The sequence below is a fragment of the Lissotriton vulgaris genome, chromosome 7 (genome assembly GCF_964263255.1).
Source record: "Lissotriton vulgaris chromosome 7, aLisVul1.2, whole genome shotgun sequence".
Taxonomy (NCBI): Eukaryota; Metazoa; Chordata; class Amphibia; order Caudata; family Salamandridae; genus Lissotriton; species Lissotriton vulgaris.
The window spans coordinates 437,156,611-437,178,744 of NC_141695.1; the positions used below are offsets into that span (position 1 = coordinate 437,156,611).

General features: G+C 43.9%; 1 protein-coding gene across 3 annotated transcripts in view; it reads right to left on the bottom strand.

The window, feature by feature from the left end:
• Positions 1-22,134, bottom strand: part of LOC147701804 (myosin-10-like) — a 633,212-nt gene that overhangs the window by 34,433 nt on the left and 576,645 nt on the right. For all 3 annotated transcript variants that reach the window (XM_086930428.1, XM_086930427.1, XM_086930429.1), the window contains exon 40: positions 21,247-21,355. In XM_086930428.1, coding sequence (XP_086786554.1) covers positions 21,247-21,355 — 109 coding nt within the window. The remainder of the gene's footprint in view (positions 1-21,246; positions 21,356-22,134) is intronic.

Here is a 22,134-nt window from a genome sequence, read left to right on the forward strand (position 1 = left end):
CCACCCTATATCTCCTTGCAACAGCCCTTGATACTGCAGGTGACGAAAAGGGCTTATGCCACAATTCTAAAACAGGCTCTGTAATTGCCTCATTAAAAGGTAGCATCGGCTCAACCACTGAAGAGGGAGAATGGAGTACCTCCGTCAAAATGTTTGATTTAAACTCCGCAGTGGGCAGATTCAAAACTAAGAGTTCAGCTTCCTTTCTAATGACCATGTGATATGGTGCTACATCCTTTGAAGGGGCATCAGGAGCCGAGGAAAGCTCCCACTCCGGAGATAACTCCTAACCACTTGCTTCCTTAAGGTCATCAAAAAATTCATGAGATTCTTGCAGCTCTCCCTCTTCCATCTCCTCTGCTCTATATCTCCGCTCCTCCAAAAGCCTTTGAGCCTCCCGCCTAGACCTCATTCTCGGGGTCGATGTCGGTGGAGCAACAACCGACTCCGACGGCGCATGCGTCGATCTCGGAGGATCAGTCTGGAGCATACGAGGCCGAGTCGAGACCGGAGTCGGTGAAGATGGAATGGGCGTCGATGACCTCGGTGCCGAGAAATGCCAAGACTGAGCCGGCGCCGGCATAAACAACGCCGGTGCATATGTCTGAGGGACACCCAGATTAAAGGCCATCGGACCCATGGGACCAGCCGGTGCTCCAGAGGGGTACATAGTTCTCGAAAAGACCCCATACATCTCATTTAAATAATGCATCGGGTCTTGTCCCGGGCCTGGAAATGGAGGGTATGGACCCACAGGCTGCTATTGTCGAGGTACAGGAACCAGGTCAACCTGATCCTCAGGTTGATGCTCCGGAGTCGCAGACCCTTCAGGCAATGGAGCCTCTTCCTCCTCTCGAGGTGGAGAGTGTGCCAGCGCCGGGGAAGGATTCGATGCCGGAGACTGCTCCGGTGAATCCACACGCGAGGGCTCAACTTCCGGATCCAGTACAACAGGTGATAATCACATAATCCTTCTGATGTTGACGACCTGGAGACTTCGACTTCGGATCCGACACTCTCTCGGAATGACGCCGAGACCCGTGCTTCCTCTTCTTATGCTTCTTCTTGGAATGGGAAGCATGCCCGAAGACAACCTCGAAGCCGACCTCGACCTCGAACGTGACCTCGACCGCCTTGAGTGGGACTTCGAACTCTTCCTATCTTTCTTGCTTTTCATCTTCGCCACAAGAAGCTTCGCCTCTCTTTCTCGCAGCACCTTGGGGTTAATCTTTTAACAACATGGACACCCTTGGACGTCATGGTCAGAAGACAGACACCATACACAGTCTTCGTGCGGATCCGTTATGGACATCTTCTTCCCGCACTCTCCACAGGGCTTGAACCCGGTTTTCTTTGAAGACATCTCGACAGGAATCAAGAAAACACTGGAAAGAACCAACAGTAACAGAGTAACAAACGAGCTACTGAGGATCCCTAGAAAACCGTTAGCGTCTATGACGCGGAAAAAAGGGTACTGATGTCATCATGCCAACGGAGTCCTATTATGGAGTCAGTGACGTCAGCGGAGCCGCGCGCGATGCCGTGCTTCTGTGACGTCGTCTACGTCGGCGTGAAGATCTACAAAAGAATTTCCGAATGTTGCTGACGCAGGGGGATATTCACAAGGTGAGGAATCCACTGGCAGATGTATCCATCCAAAACTAGTTTGCAAGGCACCAGGAAGGTTCATGAAGGTGATCCAAAGGACAGTCAATTAAAAATACAGAACACAGTCCGTTTTTTAAGTCCTATAGCTGCCGGCAATATGAATTTCAGGAGAAGCATGGCAGCAGCTTTCCTGGTCAAGCTGGGCACACGCTTACAGCCAAATTCAGCTGACACCACTGCTTCACTTCCTTCCAAGGAGAAGTGGCTTGCCTGCTATTAAAGGAGTTGCTGGATTGCACCCTGCAGAGGACAGCCAGACTTTTATTTTATGTTATGTTAAATTGTATTCATCGGCACACATATACTGTGGCTTATTGGTGGTAAATAATCCCAATGTAATCATTGGGAAGTCCTGGAAAATCTGGTTAGCTGAACATGTATATTGTTTATGGGTACCTTATTGGAATTTCGCTGTCAAGAATATAAGAGAGGAGTGAATGATGTGATAAACTATAACCAAAGATTTTTCTTTTTCTAATATGAAATCATTGAAAGTGTCTCAGTACGAGGCTGATGTGATGCTGTCACCTAGACCCCACTGAAAGATGAACAGAAGCATCTTGTACCTGCTTAAGTTGTTGCAGGAGTCTCTCTGGAAGACCTACGTAGATGGAATTACCGTAGTGTCAGTGAGTTTATAGTAGAGCCATTGCCACAATAGGATGTTTTTCTGGAGCAAAACTTGGGAGCATTTGGACTCAGTTGCTGCTTTTGCCAGAAGCAGGGGCTTGCCACTTTGAAGATCTGAGGTTCTAGGAACAGGTCAGACTCAAGGTAGATACCATAGTTACATACATTTCTAACTTTTCAAGGAGAAGGACCATGCCTCTGACAAGCTGGAGGTTGGCGCATATAATTAAATATACGTTTTGTAATCAACTACTCAGTTTTAATATGATTAAGCTGCAAAAGCTCTAGCGCCATCAATTTCTGTCCTTGTGGGAAGAATATTTATGACATCTAAGGTGGCTAGATCCTCTAGCATTAACCAATTTTAAGATCAATTGCAAATCGTCTGCATTTGAGTTAAACTGCACCACCCCTATAGTGTAGAGCGCATGTTCGAGATAGAACAAACACATTAGACAGAAGAGAGGAGCATACAGATCCCCGGGGTACACTTCAAGCGCCAGACTGATTCTTGGATTTCAGACGAGGAAGGGAGATGGTCTGGAAACCATCACAGAGTAAGAACATAATTTATTAGCCAGATCATCAAGGCCAATACCTGCAATCTTTACAGAGCAGACGTTTTTCATCAGCCTACCTGCCTAAAGTACTTTGGAAGCTATTGTGAGTTCTATGTCATCCCATGACAAAAGGCTGCCCACGGCTGTGCAGGAGAAAGAATCGCTGCTTTGTCACTGACCCCAACAGTGCAGCAGAGAATCGTGTGTGTCCCTAGTTGCTTCCAAGAAATCGTGAGGAACCGCTTGGTTCCAGCTCTTGGCCTAAGCGGTAGTTAGATGAGGCTTCGCTCAATCCTTATAAGTAAAATATGCCTAGATCTATCGAACTGTTGTGAAGATGACAGATAAGTCATTCACACCATGACCAATAAAGCAAAACTGCCCTCCAGCTAATAAAATCGAGGATCCCGGGACTTTGGCAATCCCTGGAAAAATTCCTAATAGTGACAGACTGTTTCAATGATATAGTGCCTTTAACTAATCTCTACAAACTTGGGTGATTCCAGTGGACTGCCCCTAGAAGCTTTTTCATAGGCCAAATCAAGGCCTTGCTGTGTGAGGGACAACACAAACTGAATTTTAGACAGTTTGGCATGGAGTGGGTTGATTTGTTTAGCAGTGCGCCAAGCCACACACTTTTACCAATGGTAGGCGTATACAGACTTGGTTAAGGCACACCTAGCTGCCAAGATGACATTCACAACTTTGGGAGGAAGGTCGAAAGCACTCAATTGTCACCACCCATTCTTCAAGCATGCAGATGTAGGTTGAGCAGGTTCGGTGCAGGCCTGCTGCTGTGACAAGAGATCCTCCCGAAGCAGCAGCCTAATCAGAGGGCAAATGCTCACACCCAGGAGTTTGGGGTACCATACTCTATGTGCTCAATATAGGGCTTACTTGGGCCCAGTCGGTCCATATCTTCTTCAAAACTCAGAGCAAGAGAGGCATCAGCAGGAAAGGCATACAGGAGTCCCAAGTTTTAATCTACTTGGAACGCGTCTCCAAGCAACAGTAGCATCAAAAAATCCAATGTGCAAAAGTGCACACATTGTAAATTCTCGTTGGTGGCAAAAAGATTGATCCAGGTCTTTCCCCATTCACAAAAGAGACCCTATTCCTCCTCCGCATGTAACTGCCATTTGTGATCCGCAAAGTATGAACAGCTTAGTTTGTCCGCCATGGCATTCAGGAAACCCGCAGGTGGTGTGTCACCGGAACAATTCCTTGGCAGTCTAGCCATTCCAGAGACGCATAGTCTCCTGGAGAGGGTCCACAACACCAACCCACCCTTCTCATTGCAGTATCACATGGGGGTAATGTTATCTGCGAGCACCTGCACCAGCTTCCCTTAGATGGAAGACATTCAACGTCAAGCTGATGGCTCTCAGTTATCAGACGTTTGACATAGAGCCAGGCCTCTGCTGAAGAACAGACGTCCCCCCAACCCAGAAGCGATGCTTCAGTCACCACTGTGAGCTCTAGGTGTGGTAAGGAGAAGATCTGGCGCTAACTCAATCACAGTCCCACAGCCACCACTGCATATCTTTTGCAGTCTCCTTTGAAATCTGGGCCAGACCGGAAAGATTGCCGGGATGCTGTGCCCACTGGGCCGCCAGAACCCACTGCAGAGCATGCATATACCAGCTGGTGTGCTTCACCAGGAGTATGCAGGCAGCAATGAGTCCCAGCAGACTCAGTCATCCTCAATTAAATGCAGGACAGAGGTTGAAACATTGGGGTCGTAGCTTGAATGTCCAGGACCTTCCTCTCCAGGGAATAGGCACAAATCATCACTGTGTCCAGAATGGCTCAGATGAAAGGAAGCAACATTTCGAAGGTGTCCGGTTTGACTTTAACACATGGAACCCAAAAGAAGTCAGGAGGTTTGCCATAGTCAGAAGGTGGTTGATAACTACCTTGGGCAAGCCTAATTTCCACAACTGGTCATCGAGGTATGGGAAGAGTGGAACCTTGAACTCCAAAGAGGTGCTGGTACATTTAATCCCACTGAACACTTTGCGGGAACCGATTTGTCCAAAGCTACTGCCTATCATGTTAAAGGGGCTTGTGGGGTACAGCAGCTGGGGGAGCAGAGGACTGGGCGAAAAGGCTTGTGTGATTGTTGCACCTGCTGTGGCTATTGGTGATATTGGAAGCCCCTACCACTGCCGCAAAGGGGGCGAAACTGCTGGTGCGACAGGCAAGGAGGAGCATAAAGGCCAGCGAATTTGCTGTGTACCTGCGGTCTTTGAAAAGCCCCTAAAAAGGCAGGAGCCATCAAACGGCATGTCCATATGACTGGCCTGAAAGTCTCCTGAAAAGCCAGTGGATCGCACCAGGTGTACATGCGAATGGCAACACTGATTGCTTATAGCTCTACCAAGGGAGTCAGTGGTATTCAGTCCACAGCAGATGGTGAACTTGGCCACATCACAATCATCGTGCGTGGTCTAGGAAAGTATGAACCAGGTTTCTTCCAGGACTCTCAGCAATACTTAGGCAAGGAGCAACAAAAGGCAGGAGAGTATTAGCCTAAGAGGCAGCTAGAATTTATTGAGCAAACAGCCAAACTTGTATAAGAAAAAACATGCTTAACAAAAGTCTTTACCCTCTTTGATTAGGTGTCAGAGGGAGTAGTAGGAAACTAGTATGGTTTTACTCCACTGGCCCCACAATGCTCTCAGGTGTGGGGTGAAGAAAGCAGGATCACCCAAAGCAGGTCGATTGCGTCTGGGGATCTCACGAACAACAGGTGGGCCTGAGCAGGGTTTGGTCTGAATACCTAAAAGCTCATCAGTAGGTGTCTTACTAAATAGGAGTAGGGGCTCAGAACTTGGGCCAGGCTTTCTGAGTGGGAAGTTGTAGAACCTCCGCTGGCCTATGGTACCACATGTGCGCCACGTCCTGCATGATTGTGCCAAACACAAATATATATATAGGTTACAGGGACAATATAGTTAGGAGATAGTTAGGAGATAGATTTTTTTTTAAAAAGTAGAAATTTACTAAAAAAACAAATGTTACAGGGAAGTTATAGTTAGGTTCAGATTTTACACACATAAAATCATAGAAATTCAGTAGTTATAATTATCTCAAGAAACTATAACTTGCAACCTCGCCAAACACAGTTTTCTCATCAATAATTTTATTGCAAACATTGCAGTGATATTATCAATGATGTCACAGAAGATGTCATGACTGATGTAATATGTGGGGCAATTAGCAGTTCACGGCAGGGCGTATGTTAGAGTTACCTTAGGGCATGAGTTCTAATTTATGCGCCCAACCCCCCATGCAACCAACCCCATGTGGCCTTTGGCCATGCGCAGTGAGGTGTTGGCTACAGGGACTGGCGCTGTGGCCAACATCCTAAAGGCAGCCAACCCGCGGGCCCCTGGGTGTGTTAGTGGTTGTGTGGGTCTATGAGTGGGTGTGTCACTAGCTGTACGAGTGTGTACGTGGATGTAAGAGTGTCTGAGTGTGTGTGTGAGTGCCTGTGTGGGTCTATGAGGGGATGTATGAGTAGTTCTCTGGGTCTGTAAGTGGGTGTGTGAGTGGATGTATAGGTGTGTGAGTGGTCGTGAAAGTGACTGTGTGCATGTGTGGTGGGTGTAGGAGTGGGTGTGTGCATGGTTATGTGGGTCTGTGAGTAGGTGAATCAGTGGCTTTGCTTTATAGGTGTGTGAGTCGGTGTTTGAGTGGTTGTGCCGGTCTATGAGTGGGTGTGTAAGTGGCTGAAAGGGTGTGTACATGGCTGTGTGAGCATCTGTGTGAGTGGGTGTGTGAGTGATTCTCTAGGTCTCAGAGTTGGTGTGTGTGAGTGGGTGTATGGATGTGTGAGTGGGTGTGTGACTGGTTGTGTGAGAGTGTGTGTGAGTGGGTGAATGTGTTTTTTTAATTGGGGTCTGGAAACGTGGATATGCCACGTGTATATCTACGGGGGCACTGTGAGCTCCACAGTTGATCCATGGATCCTCGTGTGCGCAAAAGAAAAATCCACAATTTTCTACCCACGAGGGGTCCCTCATGGATCATTCCATCAGTTCCATGGGACAAGGATACTTTATATCCCATTTATACTTTATTTCCAAATACCCCTGTGAAACATGTCTCAGTTCTCAGGTTTTAGCCAGCCAATCATAGCATTGCACTTGACGCGTGGATCCGCAGATCCATCACGGTGTATCTGCGTCTCTAGATATACATAATTCTTTTTTCTTGGATAACTCCAAAACTACTTAACATACTTACACCAAATTACAACAAGCATTTGCAATGCAATAGGTCTTGCATTTATGAGAGTTTGAGCTATTGGCATTGTAAATGACAATAGCGTAAATTCTCGCAAATGCGAGACCTACTGCATTGCAAATATTTTTTGATTATATGCGCCCCATGTCGCCCTTGCATGTTAATAGACAAGCAGAGTCTAACAAAAAGGGGGGCGGCCGCCATTAAATGAAAGCGTGGTATGGGGCGCTTTAACAAAAAAAGCATTTGTTTGAAGAACTAAACTAAAGGCGCGGCCGCCATTGTGGCGTGCCATAAATAAAATAAAGCGTGAGGAGAGAGCGTGTCCTGCCTGCTGGAAAACAATTTCAACGAAATAGTGCTCTGAGGGTGTAATTAAAGTCTATCGAGTAACAACAGATTAAGAGCCGCAGTCCTTATGGGAAGTTACTAGATGAGACAAGGCAGTACTAAGGAGGGACTGCTATGCTTATTGACCAATGAAGAGCTAGAGTTTACAAAGGACAATGAAACAAGCCAATGAAAAATATGAGCTGAGAGTTTCGGAGCTTTAAATCCATACCTGAATACAGCATGCCTTGCAGTGCAGCGCATGCGCTGTCCAGGCTCGATCTAAAAAACCCTCTTGCTGGTCCAAGATCTAGCTTTCTGCCAAGTTTGGTGTAATTCCATTCAGCGGTTCTGGCTGTAGTCATGTCAAAAATCTCAATGGGAAATTGGGTGGGAAAAACATGTTTTGGGACCCCCCTGTTTTTTCAGGGCCTGCCTCACGAATCACCCCCAAAACTTTCCAGACAGCAGCTGAAGTGACTGGCACACTAGTTTAGAACATTTCTGAAGATTCGTCATATGGTGCCAAAAGTATTAGCAAAACAAAAAATATTTTTCCTATGGAAACTAGGTCCTTAACTATAACTACCTACTGGCATACATCAGTAGGTAATATAAATATATATATAAGCCACCCTTAGGGCCAACATTTAATATAAATAATTTTATTTATGTATTTATTTTTTTCAAAAATGTTGGCCATTGGGAGGTCGTGGGGGGGGGGGGGGGGGGGGGGGGAAGCTCCCATAAGATCCTCTCATCAGAAGGGTAAGGGGTCAGAGTATCCCTGCCTTGTCCCCTTCTATGTGTGGTGCATTTATTTTTCAGGGCTATGCCCCAGAGTCCGGTAACAGCAGCCGCAACATTACTCCACCTGTTGAGGCAAGACAATTCCAGCTCTCAGTCTTGTAGGACCATTCTTTGTCCCACAGGCCCAGCCAATCCAAATCTATACTACTATTATAAAGAGAGGACTTGCACCTTTTGGCCAGGTAAACTCGGGAACCACAGCGCCAATCTACACACCCGATACATCTATGAAAATGTCAGGGTGTGTAGATGGACATAGGCTATATAAATTTAAAAAAAAGGTAAATTAAAAAAATTAAGTTTGAAAACAAAGTAGTCCCCTGAAAGTAGCGCCGGCCGGGACCTAGAGCTGGCCGCGACGCGACGTGCGTGATGACTGCGACGCGACGTGCGTGATGACGATGAAGGAGGAGCGGCGGTGCAGTGACGAGCGGCGGCACAGGTAAGGAAAGGGAAAGTTTTCGAGCTTATCCTAAAGTCTCAGTGCAAGACTGTGTGATGCAGGGGGAGGCGTCCCGGGGGATTTGGGTGAAGTGAGGCAGACAAACGACATGTCGATGGCCCTCCTAACGCGTCTGCACATGATCACATTCAGAAAGACATCTTGAAAGAGCCGGGAGCACAGAGAGGAGGCCAGGCGACAGAAGCACGGAGCTTTAAATAGAAATCTTTTCTCAAAAGGAAGCCAGGCTGAAGCCTCAGACGGAAAGTATAGATTCGAGTTTCCTACTTCCAGGCAGAGCACGGCACCCGAAGTTTAGCCGGAGCCAGCTGCTTTTGTTTTTGGGGAGATAGAGGAAGGCAGAGTTACGTCAGCGAAATCTTCCTGGGGTGTATTGGCAATGGTCCTTCTGTAGGGCAGGTGTTCAAAGAAGGACCTTCGTAGTGCTATCAGCTGGAAGAGGCAGCAGTCATCATCTTTTTCGAATATGAGGCAGCTAGGAAAGGAAAATGTCGGAGCGGGAGTGAGTCGGGGCGGGAGGGGGGCCTGGTCCGTGTCCGTGCATGGGCATGCACGGACAATGTCGGGGCGGGCGGGGGCCTGGGCGGGCGGTTGGCCCTGAAGCCTCATTGCCCCCAGGCAACGCTGGGGTGGGCTGCTAGTATCAAAATGCTTTTTTTTGTCAATTTTAACTATGGGACTCCAGCTGGAGTTCCAGAAGAGCCCAGCAGCACTAGATATTGCTCTTTTTTTAACATTAAGTCCTCTAAAACGACTGAACAGATGTGCACCAAATTACAAAGAGCACTCTTTGAGTAAAGATCAAGGTTTCTACCAAATTTGGTGTAGTTCTCTTCAGCCGCTTTTTAATATAGGATTGTCTAATTTTCTCCATAGAAACTGCATGGTGAAAAAAGTGTTTTGAGACCCCCATTTTCTCAGCCCTCACTTGACAGATCACCTTAAAACTTTCCAGTAAGGAGCTAAGGTAGATGAACTTCTTTTTGTAAAGTTTTGTGAAGATTCCCCAAAAGACGCCACATTACTAGAAAAACAAGAAACACTCTTTCTGCAGAAATATATATACACACACATGCATTTATACACATTTATACACACACACATATATATACACACACATATATATATATATACACACATATATACACACATATGTATACATGCACACACACACACACACACACATTTATAAGTGCCTATTACACCACTCCACCTGCCGTTGCACCACATGCCACGGGTGCCGCTCACCGCTTGTTGCGGATTCAATTCCCAAACTGCAACTCTCCCGTCCTCAGAGTTGCTTTCAAGTAACGAGCGCACTCTGGAGCAATGATAATTTACAGTTCTTTATTCCTCAACAGCGGAATACCAGACAAACGTGTTTCGGGAGAATTTGCCTTCGTCAGTATCGATTTGTTCAAAAGTGAAGTGCATTTAAATAAAGTTGTAGATACTAGAAAGTCAGTGACATAGAAAGTGTCCTTGTGCAAAATAAATACAAACATTAACAACTGTGGCAGACATTTTGGAATAGCCGTCATTGCATGTTTACATGTCTAAAGAATTTACAAATAATAATTAAGGTTACTTATAACACATCATGTGTACGTATTGTTTGAAGAATGATGTCTACAATTTGTCATGTATCGTGGGCCATGGAAATTACATGATTTTAACAAATTTCATATTCTTCTGTATGCTAGGATTCCATGCACCAAACTAAGTTATTCAACAATCGTACCTAATGCCAGCTCATTATCTATGAATAAATATGTCATAGAATCCGACAAAATAAGTTACCATCTTGCCCTGAATGGGCCAAGTAGCGAGCACCAAAAAAAATATATATATATTCAATCAATTTCCAAAGGAGAACGAATTCATAATCGCTGTTTTACACTAAATTTCAGAAAACACTTACTGAAATGTGTGCATGAATCCATCTTGTATCATCTTTAGAGATCATGCAATTAATGTTATGCAAATAATATTTCATGCATATTTAAATACATATTTAGAGGGAAGCATTTGGCTTTCACTTCAAAATTATCATGTAAATTGCAAGAAAACAAAGTATATACATACTGGAATGTTAAATTCAAGATCTCCAATAGGAATCTATTATGCCTTGCATGGTCAATATATTATTTTGAGCAATATTTTTATATTTTTTTAATTTTGTATATTTTTTAAAAAGTTACAGGAAAAAAGGGGTGGGGGTTGTGGAGGAGGGGATGGTAATTCTCTACGAGAATTCAACTATTCTGGTCATTCATCTCGAAAATAACAAAGGTATATACAGCACCCTCAGCGTATGTGAATCCACATTTCCTCCTCATTATTCAGGCCTCTCGGAGCCTTACTCTGTAATTTTATGATGCATTTGGACTCCAGTGTACGAAGTCTCCTCACCCTGTCACCATCTCTTTCTGTTCTCTATACCTGATCCAGGCAAAAAAATCTAAGTAGATTGCGGTTACAACTGTGAAAAAGTTTGAAATGATGGGCAACCCGGTATGTCTGATCTTTATTATTTATTGCATAAAGATGTTCTAAATAAAATCCTCTTCTTCGTGGGGTGTATTGTACTACCCACATACTGTTTGCGCAAGGGTATTACAAACAGTACACTGTGTAATCTGAGTTACAGTTGAGGAACTTCGTCACTTGTACCTTCGATTTTCTTCCTGGAATACTGTACTCCTTAACTCTGCTGCTGTTCCTGCAGGTTTTACATTGTGTGCAAGGATAAAATCCCTTTACAGGATCCTGCTTCTTTGGTTTGGCTCTATAGTGGCTTCTAACTAGATGGTCCTTCAAAGATGTTCCCGGTCTATATGTCACCAAGGGTGCATCTGGTATTAATCTTCCCACTATATTATCCGATTTCAGTATTTTCCAATTCCTCTTAAGGATTTGGAAGAGTTGTGGTGATTTCTCCATATAGTCAGTGATGAGTCGCAGTTTATTCTCGTCCTGTGTTGCTCTATCCCCTGACTTGTTCATCCCCCCTTTGGCCATTAGAAGGTGATTGCGTTGGATCGCCTCACTTCTAACCTATGCCTTCTCTAAGATCCCTCTACGTTATCCTCTCGTAAGGAATCTCTGCTTAGCTTTACCTTTATTTATTTTATTTATTTATTTATTTTATAGCGCTGGACTCGACCCCCGAAGGGGTATCTCCGCGCTTGATTTGCTTATGTTACCAGATATGCTGTTGGTGCCAGAAAAGGTGACCAGTAGGAAATGTGAGGGGAGCTATGTTTCATAGAAGAGATGTGTCTTGAGTGCTTTCCGAAATGTAAAAGATTGGCATTGTGTCTCAGACTGAAAGGAAGTTTATTCCAGCGGAGGGTCCTATGTATGACAGTGCTCGGCCGCCCTGTCTGGCCTTCTTAATGGAAGGGATTTTTAGTAAGGCTTGGTTGCTGGATCGCAAGAGACGTTCCAGTTTATGGATTTGGAATTTCTGACTCAGATATTGGGGGCCTGATCCATAAAGACTTTTATGTATAATGCAGCAAATCTTGAAATTGATTCGCTGACGTATGGGCAACCAATGGAGCTGTTCCATTAAGGGCCTAGAAGGTGTTCTCGCAGGGACATTAAGGACCAGCCTGGCCGCAGTATTTTGGGCCACTTGAAGACGGTTAAGCACATGTTCGTTTGCAGAGATGAAGAGACCATTGCAATAGTCCAGACGACTTATTACAAGGGCCTGGACAAGGGTCTTTCTATAATCGTCTGACAAGAAGGGGAAAACCCTTCTTAGGAGACCGATGGTCCGGAAGCAGGAGCCCGTCACTAGGTTTACATGTTCTTTTAGAACCAGATCTTGATCCAGTCTTACTCCCAGATTTTTCACTGATTGCTTTGGGCAGGGGACGGGTCCTAGCTCTAAGGGCCACCAATCCGGTGACCACAGGAGATTGGCTTTCCCGAAGAGCATAACGTCTGTCTTGCCGACATTACACTGGAGGCAGTTGGAGGCCATCCAGGTGGACACCGCTCTCATGCCCTCGGCAAAAAGATTTTTTGTTTCCGGGGCTTTCGCTACTTTATATTGTAAATGGGTGGAACAATTGCGCTTCATCCTCAAATTCCCCAAAGGGGATATTATCAATTATGCTTCTGGGATGATAGCTGCCAGCGTGTAGGATTGAGTTTCCTGCTGTAGGTTTACGGTATTGCGCAGCTTGTATGGAGCTCATTCTCATTGAGGGATCTAATGTACTGCTCTGCCTCCTCTTGGCCAAATGATGAATAAATCATCAATGTAGCATGCCCATAAGGCAACACTCTCTACCCATTTCTCATTGGTACCCGCCCAGGGCACGTGCTCCTCCCACCAGCCCACGAAAAGTTTCGCATAGCTGGGGGTGAAGCACATGCCCATGGCAGTACCTTGCTCTTGTACATAGAGTTGTCCTGCGAAGGTAAAAATGTTTTCAGTCAAGCAGAAATAAATCAGTTCCATAAGTAGCTGATTGTGATCTAGGAACTTGAGGGGTCTCTTCTGTAAGAAAAATGTAATGGCCTCCAGGCCCTTGTTCTGTTCGATACACGTGTACAAACTGGTAATGTCTAATGTAATAAGTAACATGTCTGGTTCCCATCTTGTTCCTTCGATTATATGGAGAAAGTCTTTGGTATCTTGTTTGTATGAGCTGAGATCTTTAACCATCGGTGCAATGAAGTAGTCAATATACATCGAAGTATTCTCTAACAAACTTTTTTTTTAGGACACTATTGGTCGTCCTAGTGGGAATTTTCTGTCTTTATGGACCTTGGGTAGGTGATAGAATGGTGCTACCTCAGGGTACTCGCGATTGAGAAACGTGAAGTCCTCTTGATCGAGAACACCTTTGTTCTTCCATTTAAGCAGTAACTCCTGAAAAGACTTGATGCTGAGTTAGTAATCCTTCTTGGTAATGGGGGTGTAGTGTTCCTTAACTTGTAGTTGTTTGAGTGGTTCTCCCTCATATTGTTCTCTATTAAGGATCACCACATTCCCCACTTTGTCCGAGGGTTTGATTACAATTTTGTCGTCTTCTTTCAAGTTTTCAACGGCTTGCCATGTTCCTTGGTAAGATTCCTTTTTTGCCATTGAATGTTTCTTCTTGTAATTTTTCAAATCTTCAATTATCAAATCTCTGTTCAATACCTGTCTCTTCCAGCATTCTAGTGGCACCACCTTCCATTTCTCTTTGAAAAGTTGAATCCTCGTCTAGTTCATGTAGGGTCCAGAGTGTTTCTAAATCTGTCCCAGTTAAAAGATCTATAGATTCATTTTCATTAATCCGAGTACCTTCCCCTCTTTTGGGATTCATCATGTGGATTTTCATGAGTTTTATCTTCCGCACAAATTTATAAATGTCGATCTGTGCCTGTGTGTAGTCAAACTGGGGGGTTGCATAATATATGTTAGTCCCAATTGAAGTCCCTTAGTTTCCTAACTTGTCAGCACTCGGTCTGACAAGTTAAGTACTTTTTGTCCAATTGTGTCTAATTCCATCTCCCTCTCAGTTTGCTGCGTGTCACAACAGGTGTTGGACGTTCGCTCCATGCCTTTTTTGCCCCTTCCCTTTTTCTTTCCAGAGAATTTGTTCTTGGGGCAGGTCGTTGTCTTATCCCACGGATTAGTTTGTATTCCTTTAAAAAAGTGGTTGGTTTATTTCCAATCCCACTCTCTCTGTCACTTGAGGGCTGTTCCTCCTCTGACGCTTCCACCTCGGATTCAGAAGTATCCTGTTGTGCCACTACTGGTTGTTTCGTTGCCTTCAATTGCATTCTTGGTCCATCGTATTTCTTGGCGAACGTGAAGATTCACCCACTTGCGTAATCTCATTCGTCGCAAATAAACTTCATTTGCTTCCTGTGTTTAATTGTGGCCTCGTAATCAATTAAGCGTTTTTTCATCTGCTGTCTAAGTTCAACACTTTTCTTAGTGTCCTTTTCTCCACCTATTTTAGTCTCCAGCTCTCTGATCACATTCTGATCTCATTCTGGAGCCTAGCCCGGTCACTCCATGCATACTTTATTAATATCTTCACCATCCCTTTGGTAACTTCAGATGGAAAGTCTGCCCATTCCTCCAGGAGTGCCGGGTCCAGATTTTCATGAGATGGGACAGTGTATATATGCAGGCCGCAGGAGATTCGTCCTACATCAAGGTATTTCTGTAGGTTTGTTGCCTCCCACCATTTGCGGATTTGTTTTTCGTATGTCCTCTCTAATGTAACATACAGACTTTTCAATGTGGTGGGTGCTCCCTTAGTTCCTGTGCTGTCTCTAAAGCTACTTGCCTCCCCTTGTTTTTAAAAATGGCTCGCTGCTGCCTCCTCTCTCTCTCAGTGTCACTATATATATGTTTGTTATATTATATATATATATATATATATATATATATATATATATATATATATATATATATATATATATATATACATATACACACACACAAACACACATGTACACACACTCAGGACGTGTGCTAATCGCTGTGTGGAGGTGTATTCACATAATATAATCGTACAGTCCCAAAGGAATTGTAAAGCACTCACAGGGCCAAATTATACATTATTTTAATAGCAAGTTGATGCGTTTTGGCGATAGCGTTTCTCAAGACTCACTTCCAAACAATGCGGCAAAGATCTAATTGCATTTAAAAAGTGAACAATGTACTTTCATTGGATGGTCAATCATGATAAGAGACATAGGACTGTTACTACCTCAATGCAGGAACCAATATTCTTCACTGCAAATGATAGTCTAGTTCACAGATATTACAAACCAATTGACAACTGCCTTAAAATAATATTTCACCTATTCTGGCATTGATGACATAGTTTTCATAGTTTCAGGGAATTCTCACTCTTTCTTACTGTCACAGTTCTTTTTGATAGTCCTCCATACTCCACATAGTAATCCTTACTTCCGTAACATCGTTGTTCCATAACTTGATATTCCAATTTACACCCCTCGCCATACCCAAATTTAGAAATCGTCCTGCATCTTCTGTGTCAGTCGGTCTAATTACTGTACCATCAACAGTTTGTATAACTGTCAACATAAGTGCTGCAATTCCAACTGGCGGTGCAACAGCCAAACTACAAACTTCCACTGTTCCACCTAAGTCACTGCTGCACTCAGGACAGGTGCTAATCACCATATGTATACACACACACACACACACACACACAAAAGGCATGTTTTAAAAGAAAAATTAAAAGACAATTGTGTGACAAGAAGAACAAAGTAGCCAAATAGACCGTCAGTCTAAAGAGTCACGAAAAATGGCACTGCTCTTGTCCTCCCGCGCCTACTATTCCTATTTGTTAATATACCTATTGTTCTCCCACAGCACTGTGCTCGCTAATGAATAAACTGGCATGGGCGGGTGGTACCCAGAGGGTGGTGCTGGATACGCTAATGCTCCCATATTCCTCTGGAGGATTAAATGCCCTGAGCCTGGAATTGTACTACAGAGTTGCACAGGCCTCACACGCTTATAACTTGGTACATGGGCCTTGTGAGTTGCCCCATCTTCATGTGGAGGGAATTGCGGCAGCTCCACACCCTCTCCCACGGTTGTTAACACAGACCCCATCCCGTAGATGTGGAATACTTGACTCCATTAACTAAGTGTCACACGCTTGGAATGCGCTCTTTGATATGTACAATGGCGCACAGCTGTATTCCCCACAGCAGTTGAGTGGTGCCAATGGCTGGGACCAAGCTCGGACAGGGGCGTCCTTAACTCCCTTAGCAAGTTACAAATTAAATTGGGGGTGGGCGGGTGCTCACATGGGAGAAGGTAGCGGGTACTACCGAAGACCACACAGCACTGACAAAATTTCATTTTTACAGAACTCGTTACACCTTGCAAGCGGTTCTCAGTGAGGACATTCCCCCTCCAACACTACTTTTGGGCGCCCAGAGCCCTAGAAGATAATTTTCAAATTGTACACCTCCGCCCTGGCTACTAAGATACACCCCTAAACAAAGCCAGACAAGCGTGGCACTCCGATATCGATGCCCGTATCTCTGATGATGCCTAGCTCTACTGTTGCACAGTTACTCTTCAAATTTCAATAAATGGTAGATATCGCCTTGCCCATTTAAAATTTCTGAAAAGGGTGTATCATTCCCCAGTGCGCCAGTGCCGGTTCGGATTACGGGAAACCGACAGCTGTGAGAAGTGTAAGGAAAAAGAAATACACTACCCAATAAAATTCTCTAAAGAAGCATGACCCAACTGAGCATCTGCACTGTAATCTCAGGCCAGACAATAATGTTTAACAAATGAATGCATGGACCCCCAAAAGGCCACATTACAAATGGATATGGTTCTGCGCAACGCAGGGGTAGCCCCTTTACCCAGTGTCAAATGGTTGTTAAGCTTACCAGACAAAAGCCCATTAGCATTTTTGACAACAAAAATGAATACAAGAAACAATCAACCAAGAAATGACTGTTTCGGAGTAGAAAACACATGCAAACTGGACCATAATTAACAAAATGTTTATTCAATTTCCTCTACACACCTACCACCCAAAGAATATGCAGAACTCCTGTGGGGGAGGAGGGGTTGTGGAAAAAGGATGGAAGAGAAAAAATTTGATTGTCATGGAATTCTAAAACTACTTTTGAGCCAAAAAGTGGAAGAGTTCTCGTAACAAATGTTTCTTTATGGAAAACCATATATGGTTCCTTAACATTTAGAGTTAGAATTTCACTAACCATTTGTGGTGAAGTGGTGGCTAGTAGGAAAGCTGCTTTCCAAGGAATCTGTTGTAAAGTGAAGTGGCACAAAATGTAGGCCTATTCATTTTGAAAACACTATAATAAGTACCTATTGAGGAGAAGGTCTCATTACAAGAGGAATCACTTCTAGGAAATCACAAGGGACTTTGAAAAAAAGAGGTTTATGGAGTCTTTTTTTCTTAAGCAGTAATGGCTGTAAACTTCACCATTTTTGGAAAAAATGCAGTCCTTCTTGTGCCTGACTTCTTTCACTTGCAATGTTTTGGATATAGCTGCCTCTAACAGGGACAGACTTAGGTTAGATCCACTGCTTGGGAGAAGGAAGGAATACAGGTGATGAGATTCTAATGTCTATGAAAGCTGACAGGGCCAAAGAGGGGAACCAAATAATTGTGCACTATCTGACATCTATTATAGTGATTCTGATATGTGGGTTCAGAGCTTTGCCAATCTGGTTAGGAGAATAAGACAGGGGTATGTTTGGGGGGTGGGGAGAGAACCAGACTGATCAAAGAGAAGTTGGTTGAATAAGAGAACCGACTGGTGACTGAAGTCACTAAAGACAAATGGGAGGATGAATTCACTGAAAGACTGGGACATGGTCGTAGAAGAGGTTCCAGTGGTATTCCGGCTATGGCAGTAAAGTACCATTTTGTGGGCTTTGAATGAAACAAGAATAGGGTACGCAATATGGTGAAGTGGCAGGAAGCAGTCTTAGGATGGAGATCACAAGGAAGTTTGTAGACCACTTAGACTACCTAAAAGAGTTTCTCTGGGTGACACGGTATGCATGGAATCAAGTGGTGTGTCATTATCATCAAGGTTTTAGAGATCGTGATAAGACGAAGGGAAGGAAAGGAGGTGAGAGTCAAAGTAGGCTGTGACAATGGTGCTTTTGTTGCAAACTGATGTCACACTCCATACGCACTGCAAGTCAACCTCTGTGGTTTGTTGACATTTTGTGAAATTGGGGGTCTTCTAAATGTTTAGAAATGAAGTGATAATGAGGTTTTTGAAAGTAAAAATTTAAATAAAATGATTACTAGTAATAATATTGATGGAATGTGGAGAGTATACATATTAACGAGAATAGTTTAAATAGGTAACTTTATCAATTTAACTATGACTGGTGAACTAAATAGCAATATTAATACGGCAACAATGCTAATACTAGAACTCTAGTAGTTCTAATAATCACATTATTTTAAATAATAATTTGATTAATAAAACAAATAAATACTACTTGTTGGACCTGGCCCTTTTGGCAGGTTCACCCCGAAACTTTTAGCTTTTTCCTAGCATGTTTCTGGAACCTGGTGTTGGTGATTTTAGGACTCTGCGCACTTTTTCACTGTGGTAATTTAGGAGCCCCGAGGCTCCCAGGGCATTTCCTGCCTCGGAGTCCCCCGAGGGGGACTCCAGCGTCCGGGGGCATGTTTGTGGATGAGCCCTGAGAGGCTCCAGGCAGTTCTTCAGTTGCGAGCCTAGAGAGGCTCGTGGGGGCATTTCTTTCCTTAGAGCCACAGGAGGCTCCAGGAGGGGCCATTTGCAAACAAAGCCAATGAGGCTCTGGAGGACCGCATTTTTGTCTCGAGTCCACGAGGGACTCCAACGAAGGTCGCATGCTGCTCTCAGAGCCCCGAGAGGCTCACGCGGCACCAGGATATTCAGAGCCCTGAGAAGCTCCCTGCCCACATTTTTTTGTTTTGCGAGCCCAGAGAGGCTCTTGGGGGCACCTGTGATTGTGTAAGGGGCCAGTGGGCTCCGGAGGTGCAGTAGATTGCCCAGAGCCTGTGTGGCTCCTACATTTTGGCGCAGTTCTGTTCTAGGGTCAGTGAGGACCCTGTCGCCGTTTTGATTCCCAGCTGCCCAGCAATTAGAGTGAGTTATAAAGGGGTAGGCCCTCAAAACTCGTGGGCCTGGGTCAATAGGTAAGTACAAAGGTGGGGGTGGTCCGAGTTTGGATGAGTTGCTTTACAAGTCATTCTATATTTATACATATAGATAATCACCACATAAACACTTCGCTGTGTGTAACTTGACACAATGAAAAATAAAGTATGCAATATTCAAAGTCAAATTGCATTTATTCTTGCAAACGTGTACTCATTGTAATTTTTACTGCATGTAGTTACTTTGAAACCATCAACATGTTATCAATGTAATTGTGAAATCATTACATAAACAGAGCTCTCAGTGAGAAAGGGAAGGGAAGTGAAGAGTTTGTGAGGGACTGGGTAAAGGTGGTGTGACATTTAAAACATCACATTGAAATCAAATACGCCTTTACAATCAAGGTAGTATAAATGTTCCCAAATCACATCACACATAGGTTAAATTAATTCATTTTGTTGGATCCTATGGCGTGTATGGTTGGCGTAGGACACAGGGCTTTGTTCCCTTCTTGAGATGGTCAGTTGGCCAGGGGACTGGTAGGTGGGTAGGGCGCAAGGCCCTAAGGTGATTTTTGTGCAATGTTTGTTACTGTGATTATGAGGTTATTTTACCTATTTAGGTTCATGCTAGTGAGATGTTTTCACTATGTGAGTTACGCCCCTAAATATGATTTATTCTTAGGAGGCAAAGTGTGTTTAGACTAGTGAGGAGATTGCCTACTGTATTTTTACTGGTTAGGCCCAAATGTGAGTTATGCGTAATGTGCTATGCCATTATGGCTGTGACACCTCTGAATGTGTTTTATGCATTATGTGTCTTACTTACACCTCTGAATGTTTTTATGCATCATGTGTCTTCCTTGTTCTTACACCTCTGAATGTGTTGGTTTATGCATCATGTGTTTTTCCTTCCCTGCACCTCTGAATGTGTTATTGATGCATCATGTGCCTTGTTCTTACACTGCTGAATGTATGTTTTATGCATCATGTGTTTTCCTTCCCTACACCTCTGAATGTTGTGATGCATCATGTGTAATGTGTTCTTGCTGATACCCCTAATTGTATTGTGATACTTAGGTGGTTGTTCTTTCTAGTACAAGTGGTCCTTGTAAGGTCCTGGTTCCCTGTGTGACATTCTCCTAAGGTGGTTAGGGTTGCATAGGTGGTACTTACCTGTTACCAGTGGTTACTGGTTGTGTGCTATATTTGCTAATTTGTGCTACAGTGATTTTATATCCTATATTCTATGTTCTAGAAGTGCTATTTCTACTACGTGCTGATTCTGACAGGCGCCCACGTGGCCCTGTCCTGTGTAAATAATCCCTTGTGAATATAGCCCGTGCCAATTGGCACAATGTATATTGTGTGATTACTATCTGATGTGTTTTGACAATACAAAAGTTATTTTTATACAACCTTGTGTGGAGTTCCTTTTGTGGTGTGCCTAGGATGTGGTTGCTGTTGGGTGCGTGCGCAAATGCTTTACACATTGCCTCCGGGATAGGCCTGTCTGCTCGTGCCAAGCTACCAAGGGGGTGAGCAGGGGTTATCTTGGCGTGTGAGTCCCTTGCCCTGACTAGAATGGTGGTTTCTGCCTGGCTTTGGCGTAAGCCTTAGCCAACCAGAAATAGCCAGTTCTAACACTACTATTACTAATATTAATAAGGATAATATTGCCCATTTATATTTATTTTTGTCGTTATACACAGTCAGTGAAATACAAACCAACTAAATATCAAAATAGGCTTCCAATGAAAGGCAGATGATACATCATCTTAATTGAGACCTTTATGCAACTCATCAACTTTGAGGCAAAGGGTCCATTTATTGGGGAGGACTTGACAAAAAAAGCATAAGAGACCTTACTCCATACCTGGTCCTTATATTGGTCTGCGTTGCGCCTTTCCTCCTCCACTTGCAGGAGGACCTCCTTTAGTCTCTTCTCAGCACGACGTACTAGCTTGTTGGATATGATTCGTTCCCTAGTTTGGATGGAGAGCAAAGACTAGATTAATGTAAAGACAATGAGAATAAATACTGTACAGCTGTTTCAAAGATGGATTTAATCAAACCGACTGCAATGACCTTAATAAACCCATTACTGTCTAGGGAGAATAGCATTTGCCACTCTCCTCCTAACGTAACCAATTGCTATTATTGTGTTAATCAAGAGGTCTTATCTAGTGGACTTTTTGGGTACCTAATCTCTGAGCTAAATATTTTCTTCTCCATATGACGAACCTTGAAGAGATAAAAAAAGAAAATCTCAATTTCCCTGTAAGAAGCTGTTCATAATGTGTAGTGTTGTAGAATCACACACTCTGCATATTCCTGCCATCTAGTGTAGCAAGTTGTTTGTCTTCAAAGAAGATTTCGGAGTCTTGAGATGTGCTGTGACTCCTCCCTTAGTCCACAATGCATGTCGGCGACAACTCAAACTTTGATCATTATTCGCATTGCTGATGAGATTGTTTTTCACATAGGAGGCGAGAAAGAGAAGTTAGAACACTTGGTAATGCTCTTTCTGGTAGATTCTCTTCCTAACTGCAGATCCCTCACCTTGGAATTCTAACCAGTCGTAAGATGGACATTAAATATTTTCTCTCTCAATGTTCCTATGTGCGCTAGGTGGCACCATGCAGCTCGGTGCTGACTCCATACCATCCTGGAGGTGACAGGGGAGAGCCAGTGTCTGTGCGCTGATATCAGTTTATTGCTTGTCTGTTTCAGTGCCTTCAGACATGGTAAACAATTGATACTA